This window comes from Archocentrus centrarchus, chromosome 1, assembly GCF_007364275.1.
Source record: "Archocentrus centrarchus isolate MPI-CPG fArcCen1 chromosome 1, fArcCen1, whole genome shotgun sequence".
In the NCBI taxonomy this organism is placed as follows: domain Eukaryota; kingdom Metazoa; phylum Chordata; class Actinopteri; order Cichliformes; family Cichlidae; genus Archocentrus; species Archocentrus centrarchus.
In genome coordinates, this window is record NC_044346.1 from 8,624,273 (window position 1) to 8,645,041 (window position 20,769).

At 41.6% G+C, this 20,769-nt stretch overlaps 2 protein-coding genes across 2 annotated transcripts in view; both read right to left on the reverse strand.

The window, feature by feature from the left end:
• LOC115778729 (vasorin-like) overlaps positions 1-1,482 on the reverse strand; it is a 32,421-nt gene extending 30,939 nt beyond the window's left edge. Inside the window, exon 1 of the mRNA XM_030727046.1 lies at positions 1,260-1,482. The gene's annotated coding sequence lies outside the window, so the exon portion shown is untranslated. The remainder of the gene's footprint in view (positions 1-1,259) is intronic.
• Positions 1,483-15,212: 13,730 nt separating this feature from the next.
• Positions 15,213-16,224, reverse strand: b3galt11 (beta-1,3-galactosyltransferase 11). Its single transcript, XM_030741278.1, has one exon. It carries the CDS (start codon positions 16,222-16,224, stop codon positions 15,226-15,228), a length of 999 nt encoding a protein of 332 aa, XP_030597138.1. The 3' UTR covers positions 15,213-15,225.
• Positions 16,225-20,769: the final 4,545 nt, after the last annotated feature.

Sequence of the window (20,769 nt, forward strand, 5' to 3'; positions counted from 1 at the left end):
TGAATAAAATGGTCTTTTTTGCAAGAAAGGTGGATGAGAGATGAGATATAAGTGTGCATTTTACCACTACAACAAATTGCTGTTCACACTGTGAGAGCTCTCATTGTTTACAATAACTCTTTATTTTTCAAAAGTGAGAAAATAGTAAAATGCCCAGCACAGCTTTACAAACCCCAGGGGGACTCTGACACACTGTCTTCTATGACCAAGAACACAAGTTCAGATTCTGCTGTTCATACATTTAATGAATGCATTGCAATGTCAGGCGATCTGAAAGACATTCTTTGAGTCTCTGTTGCTTCATCTTTAAAACGTCAGGGGGGAAAAAAAGTGAGACATCCACACCACAAGATCCCAAAGCAGAAAGCTGTTCCTTCCACTTTCAAGTTTTGTCATTGGTATAATTTTTTTTTTAAGTATTTAACTTACAGGGACATCAACCAAAGACAAGCAAGAAATAAATCCTTAAACTTGAGAAGCTGGAATATGTGTTTTTATCATGATGATGCTCATATATTTAATTAACTCTGTTAGAGTTGTCACCTGTCAATCACTAATCCACTAACTAAACCACTAGCAGCATATATGCAGGCTTGGCAGGATAACAGCAGAGCAAACACCATAAAGTCATCACTGTGAGCTCGTAGACCGGCGGTATGTCCCGAAAATGATACTTCGATTTGTCTCCGGGGAATCACCAACTCGTGCAGATTAAAGCCTCAAACAGCCCGAGGTGAGAGGGAAACAGTGAAGAGGCAGATAACGACTTCTAATCCGATACATGCAACACTGAAGCAACGACCAAGATAAGAGCTAATCCTGTTCTCCACGTATCTCTGCAGGAAACACTCCTCTCGGTGTCTTTCCTGCTGGTGCGTCTCCCTGAGCGCGTCTGGCCAGCAGATCTTGACCCGAGATACTGACCCGTACGCCGGGAGAGGAATGCAAGGATACGCTGACAAAATCACAGCCACAAAGGAAGCTTTCACCTCCGAAGCAGGGTGAGTAAAGGCTACAGGGAGCCGACGTTGGGTTAAGTATGAGTGTGTAAGAGCGTCAAAGTTTACAGGAGAACTGATGAGCTCTATTTGTAATGGACATCACAGCATCTAAACGGTTTCGCGCATGAGCAGGGTTTCCCTAAGATAAAATGAAAAAAAAAATAAACATGAATTAAAAGAGCTACAGCACAGTTCAGCGTGCACGAAAGTCCACACTGAGAGTTTCGGTATGACTATCAAAACGCACGGGAGGCTTACCTTGGCAAAGTAATCCAAAGTCCGCGGGAATACGCTGGAGCAGCTTCTACCCAGACCTTTTATCCACTTTGTCGGGCTTTCCTCTCAAATGCAAAGCTCCCCCAAAAATGATGAGGAACTTCTTCTTGCAGCGCAGCGTAGTTGAAACCAGAAGGTGTCTCATGGAACTGCAGCGCACTGGCTGTGCTTGGAGAGCCAGGTCCGCCGGCGCTCAGCGGCGCACAGACTTCTCAACAATAGTGCTCATTGAAGGCAAGGAGGCGAGGACTTAAACGAGCCGAGCAAGAGGGAGGTACAGTGCGGAGCCGGAGCGCGTTACCGCGCGCGTCCACGAGGCAGGCTGCACCTGCGAAGGGACATATGTGGAGAAATTAGGGGAAATAGCTGGCTTTCAGCTTCTAAATTTTCCATTCTTAACAAAAAGCAATGAAAACGAAACACAAACAAGTGAGAAAACATGCCTGCAAACATGCCTTCTCTTTCCCCCTCACAGCTAGCACTGAGGACATTTGATAGAAGGGAGACTGTAATCTCTCATCAGCTACAGGAAATGGCCTTATAACAGGAAAGCTTATGGGATTACAAAGAGAGGAATGCTGACTTCTGAACCACCAGTTTTGTTGTACTTAGATTTCTTTTTTTTTTTCTTCAGTCTCATCCAGATCTTTTTATTGATCTGTTAGACATATTGACTTGATTTGTAGTGACTAGACTGTCAACTGCAGCTGCCATAAATGTTGATTTCCATCGCTTCAAACGTAACAAAAAGGCACAGATCACGCAGGGAATCTATTAAGTCATAATTAGCTGCTATAAAATCATTCAAACATACATGCACCATTCATGATAAGAGAGTGAAGTGCAATAACACCTCTGAGCTTTTTTTCTTGGGGCCATTTCCACGACAACTGCATCACAGAAGTTCACCCACCTATCATATTTCTCTGTATATGCGGTCCCATCTCCACGTTTGCATTTCCATTTTAGGCTCCTATATTTATACACGGGCTTGGGAAAGCTGCTGCAGGTGCACCACTAACCAAATACTTCCGCCCGTCACTTAAGCTGTAAATGAGCTGTGGACAGAGAAGCTGTATTCAAGTGTGGCGCTGCGCTGTGTGTGCGGGAACCCACAGAAACCTGAAACTCGCCGTTGTCACCAGCCCTCAGCCTGGTAACATAGGTTTAACATCACTGACAGTGAAGCACACTCACTGGTGGGACTCACATATACAACAAGGCAGACATTAATAATCCACCCAACAGAAGAAAGAAAAAAAAAACACATTTATTATAGTATTTGAATACATGCATGGTACATGTGCAGCTGTACCCAACACACAGATGCCTCTGCACACATTAACACATTCTAGGAGATCTGACAGTCTAAACTGAGACGGTCAGCCAGACAAGCCTGGGCATGCGTGAGCAATGTCCAGATCAAATCCATCTATGTGACTCACACACAGTAAAAACACAAAGGAATGTGCTCACAGTTAGCCAAAGTCATGTCTGAGGAACTTTTCAATTTCTCCACACAATCAGTTTGGAGAAATGGTTTCTTTTAATTAAAGGACAAGAAACTGCCTGCCCCAAAGTAACCCATGACCTCCTGTTAGCAGTCCACAGCAGGTGCATCTTGCTGCTTTAATTCTAACATGGTTCCCATCAAGGACACTGCACTTTGTTGGCTTTATAGGTACTTTTTACTTCTACTTGGTAACTATAGATAATTATTCATGATGTAAAACTTCCATTACCTGCAGTGTAGCTTGAAGGTTAAATCTGAGGCCCCTAACATCCAACACTTGCTCCGGTCAGGGGTTAAAGCCATACTTTTGCCATCAGGTCCTCTCTTTTATATTGTCTTTCTAGTTTACTTTTATCGATGCATATTTCTTATAATGACATTTTGTGTTTTGCATTTTTTCTTGTTTTAAATCACACTTTTACCTTCATTTAATCTTTATATTGTTACTCTTCATTTCGCATGGCCGTCAAAGCATCTTGCAAACTATTTGCAAAACTTTTATTTTCAGGACTGGCCTATAATGTTAAGACTTTGTAACGTTCCCCTTTATGGTTTTCTGCTTTGACTCAAATGTGATACAACATCATCAGGTGGCACACTAACAAAATCAAGACTCATTAATCATTTAACCTCCATTTTTCACCTGCTGTACATGGAATCGACCTGTAGCCCCGGCCCGACTCTCTCACCAACATCAGCTGGCTTCTGTGGGTTTGGTCCTGTTAAAGAGCAGCTTTGCATTGTGTGAGCCTGCACTTGCGTGTTTGCGTGAGCACACTTGCGAGGCTGAGAAAGAGGAACAGATTTTGACGGGAGTGCGAGAAAACAAACACACAGAGTCAGATCCTTCGCAGCTATGTTTGATCTGCTGCTTTACAGCGAAACACTAAAGCGGGACGTTCTCAAGGGAAGAGATCAATGCAGCAAAATGATTAACCTCACCTAGCATGAACTGGCAGTGTAATCAGGGCATTAGAGTACATTTCACAAATACTAGCTTTACTCATATAGGTCAGTTTGTTAAAGCTGGTTAACACTACTCAGCCTATGAAAATGGTTGTATAATATCTTCTGTGGTTTTGGAAGCACGCTCTAAAGTCTGAGAAAATAACCTGATGTCATCTGCATTATCCTGAGTATTTGTAATGCTTTTGCTGGCTAGTCCAACACTAGCTGTGTGAATTTGTGCTGTGATGTTTCCTACATCTATTTTTACATCCATAAGAGGTAAAAAAAAAATTTCACCTCTGTCAAACCGTGAAGAGACATTCAAGATACGCAACAACATTTCCTTCCTGAAAAACTCTTAATAGTACAGAACAAAGTGGTGTGCAGTAGGCTAAGTGTGGCTCCTGCTGTGTGAGCAGTGAAGGAGGGCTCCAGTCGGGTACAACGTGGGAGTGTTTCACTCAGTGTTTATGTGATTCACACAGTCGTGGCTGTGGAAGGCTTGACCCTTCGAAGACCTCCCCAGCACAGCGGAAATGACTTCTGTGTGTGCAACTTTTCTCTCTTAGTTCCTCCCAAACTCCTCAGTCCGAAGCTTTGAGGAGCGTGAATAAGACACGAAAACCAGGCATCTAAAGCAGCAGGAGTGTTCGTGTACATGGGCTTGCATTCTGTGTATCACGCAGCATGCTTGTATGTGTTTATGTGTGTACATGCCAACCAGGCTGCATGAGCGTCCATGCTGCACATAGCTGTCTGTAGAATGTGTTTTACAAGATTGCTAAAGTTCTTCGAGCAAAGATTGTTGCGGCAGCAAGGAAACATGAAATAACACAAAGGAATTCAGGCCTGGAGTTACTCTCCCCATGGGAGGCAGGCAGACTGCGTTTGGTCTGGAGCCAGGAACACTGAAGGAAAATGAGAACAGTGTCCATGCTACTTTTCTTATTCCAGTTTCTCTTTCACTTAACTTGTCACTGCTTCTTTTTGATAATACAGAACATGGGACTCCATATGTTTCTTCTTCTACTTCTCTTTTCTTTCTGCATATCATTCTGCATATGTTTCATATTTCCTGTGTGTCAGTGTGTGCTCCTCTCACTCTAGTATATTAATAGCGCTTTGCAGTGATGATTAGGTTGCCACCTGCACCCTATCACACCCTCACTACAGACACACACACACACACACAATGTAGGAACATACACATGCAGCAATGTGTGTGTGTGTGTGTGTGGGGGGGGGGGGGGGGGGGGTCAGGGTAAGGGTCGGTGTGTGGTTGGTTGGGTACAGTATGGGTACAGTATGTGTACAGTATGGGGGCAGCTTTTCAGTAATATTGTCTAAATGGTACTTCAGGATGCTGCAATAGAAAGAGTATTTGGTTTATCTTAGAAATGCTCACAGTGATATCAAAGTAAAGATCAGATATACTCATGAGCAAGAGCCAGCTACCGTCAGCTACGGGCAGCGGTGGCTTAAGGTGGCTTTCCTCAAAAAGTGTCATGGCTCCGGTTCGCTCCTGGAGCTCTATATTTTGGCTTCACACTATTTTCTCCTCAGCTTAAGAATTTCTGAAGCCTCTTAAAAGTTCTCTCCTTCTCTGACAGATTTTCCACCTTAGTAGGGCTTTTATCTTTACCAGCACTTGATCCTAAAGTTAAGGGGAAATTTTTACAAAATGTAAGTCTAAGAATTATGATAGTATTTAGTATTAGGAAGGTTTGTGAATATGGGCTCTGCGGTCACACCTAAATACAGAAGAAACACCATAGGGGAGGAAGAATGTTGGCGGCTTGTATATGGACACTTCTAAACTGTGGCACTTCATTTTAGAACAAACGGGAGGAAGAGAAGGAAAGATGAGAAGAGGAGGTGACAGTGAGATGCCAGGACATTGGGAAAGCACGGAGGCAAAAACCATTTGACTGGAACTGTGAGGGGCAGAAGAAGAGAAGAGGAAGACAGGGTGGGATTTCATGATGGACAGTGAGTGGGAAGAAGAGAGAAAGAAAAACAGAAAAGGCGAAGGAGGGTTAGACGGGGGGGGGGGGGGGGGGGGGGGGGGGCTAGTCATGGGAAACCACGTTGGGTCCCTGCCCCAGACTCTGCAGTTGTTAGCCTCGTCAGTGTTGTTGTTTTGTTTTCACATGGCCTTAAACCTCTCTGTGCGGACCACAAACAGATGTTAATGACGTTTCTCACTGCAGTTTGTGCTCAGAGTCATCAGTGCTGCTAATGGGCTGCAGTGAGACGTCCTGCGAGGATGGACGCCAGCACACAAGAAAGACACACACACACACACAAAAAAAAAAACTCCCAAAACACTCATGAAACAAAAACATGCTAAAAATTGTTTAGAGATGTTGGCCAAAACCTAATTTGCTTACTTTACAGTTATACCACTACAACAGTGATGAGTGAAGGCCTCACATATATCAATATTACTAACCCTAACCCTACTGCAGCTCCAGTCAGCGCACAGCAAACAGAAACCAGAGCTGCGAGTCTTTGTGGTAACAGGTGGGGTTGAATTCCAGTCGGCCTTTCTATGGTAACAGCTTTCTTGCAAAACATGTAATTAGCAACAGGAGCCCAGTCTGGTTCATTATAATTAAAGATCAGTGACAAATTACACAAAAAAAATCCCACATCAAGTGTCTCCTTAAGGTTGGTTTATCAGAAGTGGTCATTAACGCTGATTCTCTTTGATTTCCCATCAATGCGGCTGCACGCGTACTTCAAAAAACATTATCGTGATGTGAATCGTTTTAAATGTTTGTTGTCAAGTCTGGCTGAAAGTAAAATACAAAAGGAAGCCACAGAGCCACCCTAAGCAGAAAGCAAGCTTGGATAAGCCTGTATATCTGTGGCACTTTGGGTAGAGAGCAGGAATATAATTGTGTCTTTGTTAGGTTTCTCCACTTTTGTATTCCAGATGTCAAATATTAGCCTGCTGGAGGGGGGGGGGCTTTGCAAAGTGTGTAAATTGCAGAGAAATCATTGCCAGCAGTACTGGAAGCCAGGAAATGCACATCAAGTATTTCTAGGTGAAGTATTGTGAAAATGGGAGAATGAAAGTAGATCAGGGAAAGATTCAAGAATATTCTGTTTGTTTAGTGACACCAGTTTGCTCGCTGGAGCCTTTTAATGATTGCATTACAAGGTGCACTTTCCAGTGGATCACAGTCAGATGTGATTTAACTCCTACCATGGAAGCACCAGTGATACAGCAAGCATTCACCATGAGATGCAACTATGAACCCACCTTTACTATAGCAGCTGCGCTTCAAATAATACTGTTCCTGATTTCTGCTAATATAACTTTCTCACTGCTGTCACTATAAGACTATTATGTATACTTTTAATATGAAATTATTCTCATTGCCGGGACTTTAATATCAACCATCTATAAAATAACACAAGTTGTGATTACCGAGGAGATATCTAATAAATCCTGTGATAAACCAAAGACACACACACACACACCTCATGCTGGAGTTTTTTTTTTTGTTTTACATGTGTAGCAGAGCAGTGCAGACAGCTGTGTTTGTTGTGAGAGAAAGAGGAGAGAGGATGCTGGAGAGAAATCAGGAGAACGAGACTGTATGCCATTATGTATGCTTGTTTAATTCTGTGTATATACAACATACATGAATCTGTGACATGTTTATGTGTGTTTTTGTCTGTGACTGCATGTGTGTTTTGAGGGGGCTGACCACAGCGTGAGGCTTCCAGCAGCAGGGGCTACCAGTGATTCTCACAGCCCGCAGAGTGACTCTGTGACAGGGATCGTGAGAACCTTAGTGGCAGGGGTCCTTGTGGTGAAGAGGAATTTGACTAAATGTAAAGAGAAGAAAAAAAGCAGAGTACACAGAGCTGACAATTCTGCTCAGGAAAACATGGACTCATCCTTTGATTTCTTCCTTTTAGACTCCTTGTCACTGAAGCATCCTCAGGGAGTAAATACCTGTTCTGCTTCTCATAAGCAACAATATCTAATTAACCAATAATGTGACAGCAACTCTTTCCATCCATTTAAGCGTGGAGACATGAACAAGACTGCATGCTGAAGTTCAAACTGAGCATCAGAATGGGGAAGACGGGTGACCAGATGGGCTGATTCGAGTTTTTCAGAAACTGCTGATCTGTGGGATTTCCCACACAGCCATTTCTATGGTTTACAGAGAATGGTCAGAAACAGAGAAAATATCCAGTGAGCGGCAGTTCTCTGGGTGAAAATGTCCTGTTGATGTCGGAGGTCAGAGGTGAATGGCCAGTGTTGATGGGAAGAGAGCAGTAACTCCAATAACCACTTGATACAACAGAGGGATGCAGAGGAGCATCTCTGAATGCACCTGCAAAAAGATGGTGCCTCTCCAGTTAGCTCAGAGCAGAAAACTGAGGCTACAGTTCACACAGGCTCACCAAAACTGGAAAATAGAAGATTGGAAAATGTTGCTTGGTCTGATGAGTGTCTGATCAGACACTCAGTTTGATCAGAATTTGGCATAAACAACATGAAAGCATGAATCCACCCTGCCTTGTATCAGTGGTTCAGGCTGCTGCTGCTGCTGGTGGTGTAATGTATCAGGGATGTTTTCGTGGCACACTTTGGGCTCCTCAGTACCAAATGAGCATCATTTAAATGACACAGCCTACCTGAGAATTGTTGCTGACCGTGTCCTTCCCTTTATGACCACAGTGCACCCATCTTCTGATGGCTGTTTCAGCAGGATAACACGCCATGGCACAAAGTTCAAATCATCTCAAACTGGTTTCTTGAACATGGCAATGAGTTCACTGCACTCTAATGGCCTCCAGAGTGACCAGATCTCAGCCCAACACAGCACCTTTGGGATGTGGTGGAACAGGAGATTCACATCATGGATGTGCAGCCGACAAGTCTGCAGCAACTGTGTGACGCTCTCACATCAACGTGAACCTAAATCTGTGAGGAATGCTTCGAGCACTTTGTTGAATCTGTGCCATGAAGAATTAAAACAGCTCTGAAGGCAAAAGGGGTCCAACCCAGTACTAGCAAAGTGCACCTAATGAAGGTTATATTTTATTTGTAATGGTTGGCTCAAGCCCTGAATTTTTAATAGCTTATCATTATTATTACTGTGAAGTATGACCAAGAAACGCAGCAGTGTGTAAATTAAAATTGTTTACAGTGTTTCAGACTTAAATATGGCTTTGATGTTATGTCCAGAACACTTATGTTTTTCTTTTTTTTTTCCCATTTTTCAGGTGAAGTGTTTTTGTTTTTGTTTTTATTGGTGAAAAAATTGATTCATAATGATAATGATCTTAGTCACAAGCTCATAATCACATCTGCAGAGACTTAAGTGGAGGTAACTAAATTGTTTTTGTAATTTTTCCAAACAGCATTTGTTCTGTATGACTGATCCAAGTCCCTCTCCACTCTTTGACACTGAGCTGGAACCAGCAGGACTTCTGCTTTTCCCTCTGTTCCCACACCTGTCTGCTTCTCTCAGTCATCAAAAGACACCACCTCTATGTCTTTTTCCCCTCCATCCTTCATCTCAAACTCTTACTTGTGTCAGTCTGTGCCTGTGTGATTATTTATGGGCTGGTGAATGGAGAGAGACTGAATGAGACCCAGAGCTTGGCCTTTACCCTCACACTGTCTGCTACTCCTAAATCACCACAGAAGGCTGACTAACTTTCACATTAATGGTTTGTTCATGGTATTTGTGTGTGTGAGGGAGAGGAGGCATGACACAGAAAGCACAAAACATCCCATATGTGTCTCTATAGTTACATTTTTCTTTAATTCAGATGTGCTTTACTGGTATTCAAGTGTCTGCCAATGTAAATGTGTCAAATAATAAACTGTAGTCCAGTTTCTGTGTAGTAAATCAGTCTCAGTTACATGCTACTGTAGCAGCTCAAGCTTTATTCCAAGTTGATGAGCTTTATAACTGAAGCAATTATACACAAAGATTGTATTTATCAAAAGTTGTAAGTGGTTTTGGCAACATGAGGACACTGAAACAAACTGCGAACACAAAACTGACATGATGTTACCTGATAAAGTTGTTGTGATAATGGTGCTGGTGCACATTTGACATCCACGAAACAGGTAGAAACAAAAGTGTTTACTCAGAGTTTTGTTTGAGGCCACCTGACAAATGATAAGTATTCACTCTACTGTCACACTACTGTCTCCATGCCAGGTCAGAGTGTGCCAATATTTGAGGGCTGCACAGCTAAACAATGAGCTGATAGAAGTGCAGCAAAGCAAAGTAGTCCAATGTCATATTGGCACGTTCTTTTCATATTGTTGTTGGATCCATTTTTACTTTAGAAATTATTCATTGTACTAGCTTTACAGTTGCTTGGCTTTAACTCAGACACTGTGATTTTGCATGTAGAGGAGCATGTTAATGTGTGTGGCCAAAACAGGACCAGCTCAAGTGCATGACCCTGCAGTGCAGTCTGTTTTCTCAGGGTGACTGAGAGGACAGCCGGTCTGCAGGGGGCATAGGAGGGAGGTAGTCTGTGAGGACACCTGGCCCGCAAAGAGCTCAGCTGGAGAGGATTTTATATATTTTCTACTTTCAAACACTTTGGGGCAAGTGTAAAAAAAAAAAAAACACCTTGAGAATCTCCAATTTTGCCTGGTCGTCATGACTTAAATGGAAATGAAGTTTAAATCGAGCTTGCATGTTAGCCAAGAGCATAATTACCACAATCCTTCTGTTTCCCTTTATCTGTGAAAAAAGTTGTCTTTTTATGCTTAACAATACTGCAATCGTTTTTATTCACTGGCCTTTGGTATGTCTGTCTTTTTGTTTGTATGCTGAACTTCTTCTTAGCGTCAGTAAGTTTAAAACACACACTCCCTCCTCCTCCTCCTCCTCCTGCGACACACTGCTGAGAAAAGCCTTTGTTTCCTAGGAACATAAATTATATCCAATCCTCAACTAAGCTACACACAGAAAAAAAAAAATACACGCAGTAAATCATTCTGGGATCCATCAACTCAAGGCCTTTTGATATCATCAAAGGAATGAAAGAAGATGAGCAATTTCCTGTGTTGTGTGTGTGCACAAATTGGAAAGTCTGTATAGTCTCTGTGAGGGTTTGTGTTTATACCTGAAGCAGGGACACGATATATAACTAGTAGCACACATATACAGCACACACATACTAAAACAAACTGTCTAAGGGGCGGAGACAGGAATTAGTCTGAAAAGAAGCAAAAAAAATAAATAAATAAAGCCAAAGAGAGCGAGGGTAGAGAGAGATGCCCCAGCAGTGGCAAGAGTTGCAGCTTTTTAAGTTTTTTTTTTTTTTTTGGAATCACCTATCAGAAGTGACAAAAGGCATCGCTGTGTAAAACCCAAGACACTTAGAGTGTACTCACACTAGCATGCCAAAGTGTGTGTGACCTTCAGATTTCCAATTTTTTTTTTTGGCAGTGATTACTGGTCATGGTCTTAAAGAGGTGGGTCCAGGCGGATCCAGACATCATTACACAATCCCAAGCCTGGACGTCCAACACCTCAAGGACAGTTTAAGGTGTTGGAGTCAAAACTGTTAAGTAATTAATTAATTATAAGGCATGTAACAAGCAGTGTGTCACCACTTCCACAATGTGTCACAAAATGCATAAAATAACAAACCTCACTGTGTTTTGCAAGAGCACTTTTTAAAAGTGTGTGTGAAAGAAAGAGAGGGAGAGAGAGAGCATGGCAGACAAGATGTCCATATTTGATTTTTTTTTTTTTTTGTTTTGTGGTTACAGGCTGCAGTCAGCAGGAGGTCAGATCATATGATCAGAACAGATCAGAGCCGGAAATGAATGAAAACACATAACCCGATTACAAACATGCACTCAAGGGAAGAAAAGAGGCAAACCATTGTATGATCACTAGTTGTGAGCATGTTAGTTGCTGATTTTTTACCCCCTTATTAAAAAATTGTAATTTGCTTTAAAAAGCTGCAATCGTGATCAGCATTCTTTCATACATACTTTAATATTCTTTAAACAACTTTTAAAAAGTGATGACAAACCTATGGGGAGTACTGTTCCCCGAGCTGAGGATTAGCTCTCATGCAGCTGGCACACTAGCAGCGAGCCACAGCACTCAGATGAGCTGCGTGGACTGTGTGACAGAAAAGCAGGAAACTCTTTGCTGCTTCTAATGTTCTCATTCATTGTTGTAAACTTGAAACAGCACAGATTTCATATTTTTGTGTAAGGTGTGCAGTTTGTAAAAGTTGCAGTTAGACAATCAGGCACACGTCCTTCCTTTCAAGTCATTTTTGGAACCCACTGGATCAAGATTTCAGCATTCACTGTTAATTTCTACTGAAGGTCCAGAGCCTGAACAAACTGCATTCAGCCCTAATATTTTGATTATGTCAGTACAATGTCCTGATGACCACCTGCCTAAAATGCTGCTGATGAGCCAGAGCCATTTGTTGCTTTGTCTTGTTGCTCAACATGTCCCATCTGTGTGAACCACTTTGTGTGTGTGTCCTGCTGCTCTTCTGGGTCTGTCCACCACCGTCTCCATGTTCACCAACCCCAGACTGATGACAGAGGGGATTAACAGCAGACTCGGCATGGCTGCTCCTCTTGACACAATGATGAGAGGGACCCTGGCACTCCTCCTGAGCTTCCTGATGTGTTCAGGTCGGTGGTTCTAAAAGCTTGTGTGCGAGTCTCTAAGTGTTGTGGTCCATTTTCTTTAGACGTAAATAAAGTCCTCTGATAAATGTTATAGTGTTGTATTTAATAAGTTTCTCTTGAGCTGGACTTCAGAATTTGATGGTATAGTCTCATAGAACAGGATGTAGACCTCCCTGTCACTGCTCACAAATATCTGACAAGATACTGTTAGCTAAACATAATTAATAATAGTTTGTCTCTTATGTATTTTAACAGCATTTAAAAATTCCATCAATTTGGATAATTTTTTTTTCTTTCCAAACACGTGAGGCATCATTTTTGATCAAGCATGAAATACATAAAACCAATGTGTTTTAAATAGATATTAAATGATTGCTATTTAATGGAAGTATTTTGTGTACTTGTGTTTAGAAGACAAATTATATTGTGAATTTAAAACAAATATGCAGCACATTAAATGTACTTGTTTAGCTTTTAGGAGCATAAACTTTATCTAATCAAAGTCTGCCATCTACTGGAAGTACGACAAACTGCAACTGTAGTATTCACATTATTGACCAGTTTATTTGTAGTCACATGACATTCCCCATATAGCCTTGCAGGAGGATCGAACATTCACTACAGTACAGGTGGTTATTTAATGTTCTTTGAGAGACTGCAGCATTCATTTAGTTACTCTGTATGCCATAAAATATCACATCATAATTGCCTAATATCAAAATCAATCGCTTTCCAACTTGGAAACAAAGTCTTGGCCTTCATCAACTTTTCAGAAAAGTGGATGAAATAAAGTCTTCTTCAGTTCAATGAGGCACACTGCTATCTGATAAGTGACCATGTGAAATCATTTTAAAAAATAAAAAAGCATTTTTTAAGACGTGTGACATTTATGGCTCCTTTGATGTTTAGTGTTAAAGCAATAACATAATGAGGACATCTGATCAGATGCCAATTCTGCAGCATATCAATATCACAAACAGATAGTTTTAGCAGCAACAGCGATGGAGGCATCTTTGCCAATTCCCATCTTGGAAAATCCCTTCAATCAGATGACCTCCATGTCCCACCTTCCTCTCCTCTAACTTCTACACCAGACCTGGGATCAGTGCTATACTGGATGTGGCTGATGAGGTGTTCCCTGTGAAACCATTCCCTCCTTCGACCTTATCCAGGACGCCACCTTCAGGAGGCTAGGCAGGTATTCAGTTACCGCCTCTCCAGTGCCCGCCAGGTTCTTGAAAATGCCTTTGGAAGTCTCATCCAACACTGGAGGGTATACTACAGAAGGCTGTAAGTCTGCCCTGATGTAGCTGACAGTATTGTGAAAGCTATCTGTCCAATTTCCTGAACAATTCTGAGCATCCAGACCGCAGAGGCCCAGGTGAAGATGCTGATGCAGAAAGTATTCTTGCTCCCATCCGAAGCCTCAGAGGAAACAGAGCATCAGTAGAGGCTCTGAGCGCACGACAAACCTTCTTCCAGTCCTTCTCTTCATCAGCTGGACAACTGCCCTGGCCGTATGCCCATGTTCACCGTGGGTTACCTTTACAAATGCTTTGCACTGTCCCTTTACAGCTCAAAAATATTGTGAGGTTCTTTGTGGTGTTGCTGTTTACACTGAACATGTTAAAAAAAAAAAAGTTACTCTTTGTATCTAGTTCCAGTGTTTGTGCTGTACATGGGAAAACACTCAATGTCTAATTTGGAGTTTCATTGTTCATACAAAAAAACTGCACTGTGAAATTTCAAAATATCTAAAAAAAAGAAAAACGTAAACACAAAATAGCTCATGTTTCATGCTTAAACTCTATTTCTTTCAACTCATGAACATAATAAAAGATATTTTAAAGCAATTTTTCATAACAGCATATTTTTTTAAAAATGTAATTCATTTCCTTCATTTCTGACTGACAAAGCCTTATGGATAAATGGTGAAATGTTTCAGAATTTAACAGTTTTTTAAATTGAGGTTTCACACAGCATCTACCTGCCTGGATGACAGACTCTTCATCAAACCATGCCCCCTCTTCCTCTCGCTCCACCTCACTCTCTCTGCTTTATCAGATAGCTCCTCTGCTGTTCCTGTCTCTTCCTCATCTATCATCTAGATTGTTGTATGTGCTACTGAATCAGAATTGAAAAGTTTATGCAGTGAGGAGCAAACAGATCAGCTCAAAATTGCATAGTTAGTGAGTTACTGAATAAACCAGTCAACTAATGGCATTACATCCATATACTTCCACCTCTTCCTATTTTTTCCACCTGCCTGGCCACTCCTTATGTCTTTCTCCTCCTTCTTCACATTAGTGTCCCTCAGATTCCTCCATAACAGACAAAAATAAATCATCCTGTGAAATTATGTGTTTGGTGTGAACAACTGCATGAAGAAGAGATGAGTCTGAAAAATATTTTTAATGCATGAAACATTTGCACAAATTTTACGCGTCCGGTGTGTAAAGGCCTTAAATCTCCACCACTGCCAGAGTGTAGACTCCAGAGAGTCCCGTCTACTCCCTGGGGCTCAGGTCTGCTATGTACCTTCAATAGAGTCCACCCACCAAATAGCCTCTTACAAACTAGGTGCCACAATGTTCAACTCTTTCAAAGGATCTCTCACTCTTTTGAAGTGCTATTGACTTGATGATCAGATTTGGCATTTTTTATATCCTACCATGCAACAAAGGTGCTTCCATTTTGCCACATAATGAATATGCCTTATTTATTATTTATTTATTTATTATCTGCCAGTTTCAGGTTGCCACATCTAAGGTCCAATAACAATAAGTCAAAATTCAGGCTTGGAAAAAACTTGATAAAGTTCAGCAGTGAACTCCCTGTCTGACCCTCTCCCAGTAGCTCTTCATCTGTGAGATTCCTGTTGTTGTTGAAGCTATCACCTTCGAAAGACTGCAGCTGCTCAGAGGATGTGTGGGATTGACGAGAAACATAGTTCTTTCAGGGGGGTCAGTAGGAGATATGCCCAGGCGTTTCAGGCACATGCCCAAATAGGCATCTTCAATGTAGATCGGTTTGACCTGAGGTGAGACTCCCAAGATCTTCCCTGGAAGATCGAGTGACATGACGTAGGCTAGGCCCAGAGGATATGGGGGGTACTCTGATTCAGCAATCACAGACCTTGGCATGTAGAACTTTATGAATGGGTTTCTTAAAACAGGGCCATGCCACCAAACCAGCCCTGTGATATAGTTTTGATTAGCTGTACTAGGATCCAGCAACAGTTTGACCAGATTTGGGACATGGAGAAACACATCTGAGTCAATCTTCATGACAAAGGAAGCCTCACCACAGTGTGCAGCCAGCCACTCCAGCATGACCATAGTCTTGATGGTCAGATTGTGGTAGCTGTCTAGAAAGTTGTTCTGAATCAGGTCATGGTGCTGCTGATTCTCCTGCTGTAGTTTCTCTTGCTGCTGTCTAGCCTCTTCTCCCCCGGGTAGGCCCACTATGAAAACAGTCTCTACCTGCTGACCCAGAACCAGTTTCTCATTTCCCCATGCCTGCCGGATGATATTCCGTTTCTCCACATCACTGGGTGCAACAGGAACCACCAGAATGAGGAAAGGAGTCGTGGTCCTACACGTTGGCGTGTCATCCATGATGAATCTGTAGTTTCGTTGGTAGGCCACATGATATGGTCCAGGATCCTCCCAGTGCTGCTCTGCTGATGATGCTGGAGGCTTCTTGTGAGCAGGAGTGTGCCTATACATTAACAGCTTGCTAGCAATGAAGTAGATAACAATGGGTATCACCGATGCCACGATGACGATGAGTTTGAGGTGTCTCTTCTTGCTGTCCATTAAGACTACACAGAAAGGAAAGTCATTTTATCACAAGAACTTGTTCAGCACATATTCTGATTAAAAACAACAACAAAACACACACACACACACACAATTTAACAATTAACATAATTAAATACTTTAAACTGTGAAAAATGTGTGGCAATATGCTACTTTTCTGCAAGACACAAGAGCCACAAAGGGGGTCTGCTATGTTTATTTCAAGCTCTATATTTCTATTCTTTGAATATGTTAGAGTTGCTCTGCCTTACTCACAGTTCAAAATAATTCTTTCATACTAGGCCTTGGTGTAACCCTGCAGCTCATCCACTGTCTGAAACAAGCCATTTCCCATTGCCCTCTTAAGGACAAGCCCCCTTTTATCCCCTCTTTGCTGTTTGGCTACCCTTTGCAAAGGCAATATTTAAAACAGCAGTTGGGTGTGGCTGGTTCATGAGGCCATGACAATCAGGTGGACATTATTTATTAAACAAACTTAAACAACTGAAGTAGAGTGGTGTAGGGTGTGCATGTGTGTGCGGATTGCAGTAAATCACGAAAAAAACTAAAGAAAAACAAGTATGACACAGGGCACACTGGCAAGCAAGCTGAAAGACTTAGAATGCCACCCTGCTTTGTTTCAGTTAGATGTAAAACTCTGTGAAACTATAAAAATCAGACCATGCTGCAGCCCTGGCTCAAGATTGGTGGTCCCTTCACCTGGTGATACTGTCACCATGGTGCCCCAGCACAGTCCCCTTGACTGGCTCACTGTTGCCTGGAAAAATACTAGGGACGCGCCGATCCGATATTCAGTATCGGTCCTATACTGGCTTAAATTACTGGATCGGATATCGGAAAAAAATGAAAAAATGTAATCCGGTACATTAAATAACGTTTCGCTCACATTAGCTGCATTACAGGGCTCAGTCATCTTCTTCTTCTTGTCGGTTTACGGTTGACCAAACCAGCTTAGAGCTGCATTACCACCACCTACTGGAATGGAGTGGGGGATCAGGAGATAGAAAACAACCCCCTCAGATTCTCCGTCGCTGCGACGGATTCCCTTTGACACTGAGCGATCATCGCTGACATGTTTTTCTCTACTTCAGCTCCCGGACATACTGCTAGCAAGTGCAGCTATTAGCACTGCTGACCGTCCGGTACCGGAAGAACCCCTTCCCCGTCAAAATATTTTTGATACTTTAATCCCTGATTTGTGACTAAATATAGAAATGCAGTAGAAACGTATTTAGGAGAATGCTTGTAAATATAAAGCATTACAAGATTGCGCTCACGCAGCCCCTAGTTTTTCACATGAACACTGATGATGCAACAGCAGCAGTCAGCTGATTTACGTGCAGTCAGTCTCCACAAGCGGAAAGAGGCGGAGCCGGTCAGCTCAGATGGAGCAGAAGGAAATGTTTTTCTAGTGTCCAAAAGAAGCCTTTTAGTCCCTGTAACCTCCATTAAACCTTTACTGGGAAACAGCTGGAGGTCCTTCATCAACCACCTGATCAGTAAGTAAAGAAAAGAGAACTTTGTAGCTGCTCCATCCACCCTGTTTGTTTCACACAGGGAAAAACTGCAGTACAGAAGTTAAAATATGCAGATGAACTGTTAATATGAAAAAAGTATTTCTTATCCAATTACTTGGGTAATCAATATAAATAGAATACACAATTGCTAAAATAATTGATAGTTGCAGCCCTAATGAAATTTGCAACATGCCATAAGCATCACCTTCTCACACAGAAGCAACAGGATTCAGGTGATAGTTATTGTTGTAAGTAAGTAAAGTTTATTTATATAGTGTTTTTCACAGACAGAAAAGCGCTGTACAATAATTAAAACACAATATCACCCCCCCACCCCCAGAAAACACTATGTTAAAAAAATAACATTACCATATTAAAAGAAAAAGAATAAAAATAAAGTCAGAAACCAGAAAGCCTGTTAAACAGAAATGTTTTCAACTATTTTTTGATGCCACAGAGTCAGCTAAATGGAGCTGGAGTGGTAAACAGTTCCAGAGCTTTGGTGCCACTGCCTAAAAAGCTCTGCCCACCCTGGTCCTTAGTCTTGTATGTGGGACAACTAAAAGACTTTGATTTTGTTGTGAGAGAGACTGTTGACTTCATTTTTTTTTTTTAATGTTTTTAAATGCCTGGATCAATTTTAAATATCGGATTTATATCGGTATCGGCCAATATCCAAATGTAAAATATCGGTATCGGTATCGGACATAAAAAAGTGGTATCGTGCCATCCCTACACGATACCCTAGCAGGGTCTCCATGACTGGGTCAAGAAAAATTGGATCCCTGACCACCAGCAGACCCCAGGGGCCCACACCCTGACTTGCCCCATGGAACCACAGGAGAACTGCTGGGAACCTTGACCTCCATCTCTCATTTGCCTCATCCACTCATTGTCATCAGATGGGACATCTGATTTCAAAATTAGGAAGCATAAAATTAGAAGTGGTCACAGCCTAATTGCTTGGTCATGTTGCGTACACCCACAGAATATATGTGCTTCCATTTCCTGTAAGCAATAGTAGATAATACAGCACAAAAAGCTGATTATGTTGATAACTATTCGTCCTTGCACATCTCCATCCATAAGCATATCATTGTTCAAATAAAAGTGGTTTAAGTGTGCAATGTTGCCTTGAGGCAATGAATGAAAAAAACATTTTAGTATATGAATACAGACAAAAAAAAATTTATTCACTCAATCAAATATGCTTTTTTTTTTTTAAACATATTCGTGCACATTGCAGATATTTTTTAAGCAATTTTATTTAATTTTAAACATGTTGAAAAGTGAAATCTGACCACCTGCTGGCAGTAAGTGCAAGTCAGCTACAGTATGGCCCCAAAAAGAACTGTTCCAGACAAAAGCTCAAAACCACACCTACCTCAAATTCATTACTCAAAGACTCATCATCAGACTTTGTGAACTTCTGATTTACTTAAAAAAAAAATAATTAAATGGGGGTGTGAGGGCCAAAAAGTGGTTTGTTACCAACGCCATGGTATAGAGGGTTAAGATAAATATCCCTTTCAGCACTGAGGTATTTCTCTGTCCACTGAATTGAAATGGAGGCTCTGCGCTTTATATACCCGTTGCCCGTTTAAATTGGAGCTCCACTCAAAGTGAAGATACTCAGGGCTGATTGGACTAACTCCGATCAGCGGGTCTGGAACTGGGAAGTCGGCAGAGTTTATGTTTATGTTTGTTGAACCTAATTCCTGGAAAAAAAAAAAAAGGTCTCGGCCGTGAATTTGGAGGACGGGAGCGCGTTTGCAGAGAAAAACCCCATTAACTGTCCAAATGGAAACGCGCACGCACAAGGACAGATCTGTACGCTCATTTATTTAATTTTGTCACCCTCGTGCATATAAGCTGACTTTGTTTTAAACAGAAGGACCGAATCCGTTAAAGTGCATCATGAAGCTAATGGCAGGCAGTGCCTACCTTTTTTCCAGTGTTTGGTATCAAATCGAATCGTTGAAGTGGAAGTTTCTTCAACACAGGACTGCAAACACCTGTCACCCATCTTTGGTTTAATCACTCCCAAGATAAACACTTCCCTCTCTGAAGGGGAGGACTAATAACGGGTGTGACACCGTTCAACCTGTGAGCAGCTTACCTGAGTCTAAGCACCGCCCACATAAATCTTGCTGCGTAAAGCAGATTTTCATTTCATCCTTTTATTGACAATCAGCTTCGTTTAGTCAGAAACAACGAAATGATTAGTCATTTGACAGGAAATTATTCTGCATATTTTTTTTTTATAACAAATTCCTTTCATACATCGACTGGTTTAATTTTCCCAACTTAACACTACAGAGACATTAAAAAGTAGCCTAAAACTGATGTATTTGATGTTTTAAATAACTTTTTGCTTTGCGAAATATGTAAATATGTGGTAAATATCTGTAAACCTTTCCCCCCATACAAATGCTAAATGTGAAAATATGTTCAAGTCTCTTATTTCTCAATTCTTAGAATTTTTTCAGAAAACAACCACTAAATACAATTGTGGGTATAAAGAGATACAGAGTCCTGTTAGTTACACATTTTGAAGCAGCAGGAAGACAAGTAGGCTATTTGACACCATTGATAGGGCAAAGGGCAGAGAACAATCTGGACTGATCAACAATTCAATTAACTGAATTCATTTTTAATTATACAGCACCAAATCACAACAGTCACCTCACCATGCTTTATATTGTACAATAATATAGAGAAAACCCCAACAATAAGACAACCCCCTATGAGCAAACACTTGATGACAGTGGGAAGGAAAAACTCCCTTTTAACGGGAAGAAACCTCAGGCAGACACAGGCTCAGGGAGGGGCAGTTATCTCCCACAACCAGCTGGTGGTGAGAGGAAGGCGACAGGACCAAAAAAAAAAACATGCTGTGGAAAAGATCCAGAGTTAAATACTGATTAAATGCAGAGTGCTGTATGAACACAGAATGAAAAGAGGCAACTGAAGAAGAAATACTGACACCTTGTGGGAACCCACCAGCAGCCTAGGTGTATTGCAG

Bases quoted from the DNA above. Each gene is read 5' to 3' on its own strand.
- b3galt11 (XM_030741278.1), bottom strand. From the start codon at position 16,224: ATGGACAGCAAGAAGAGACACCTCAAACTCATCGTCATCGTGGCATCG.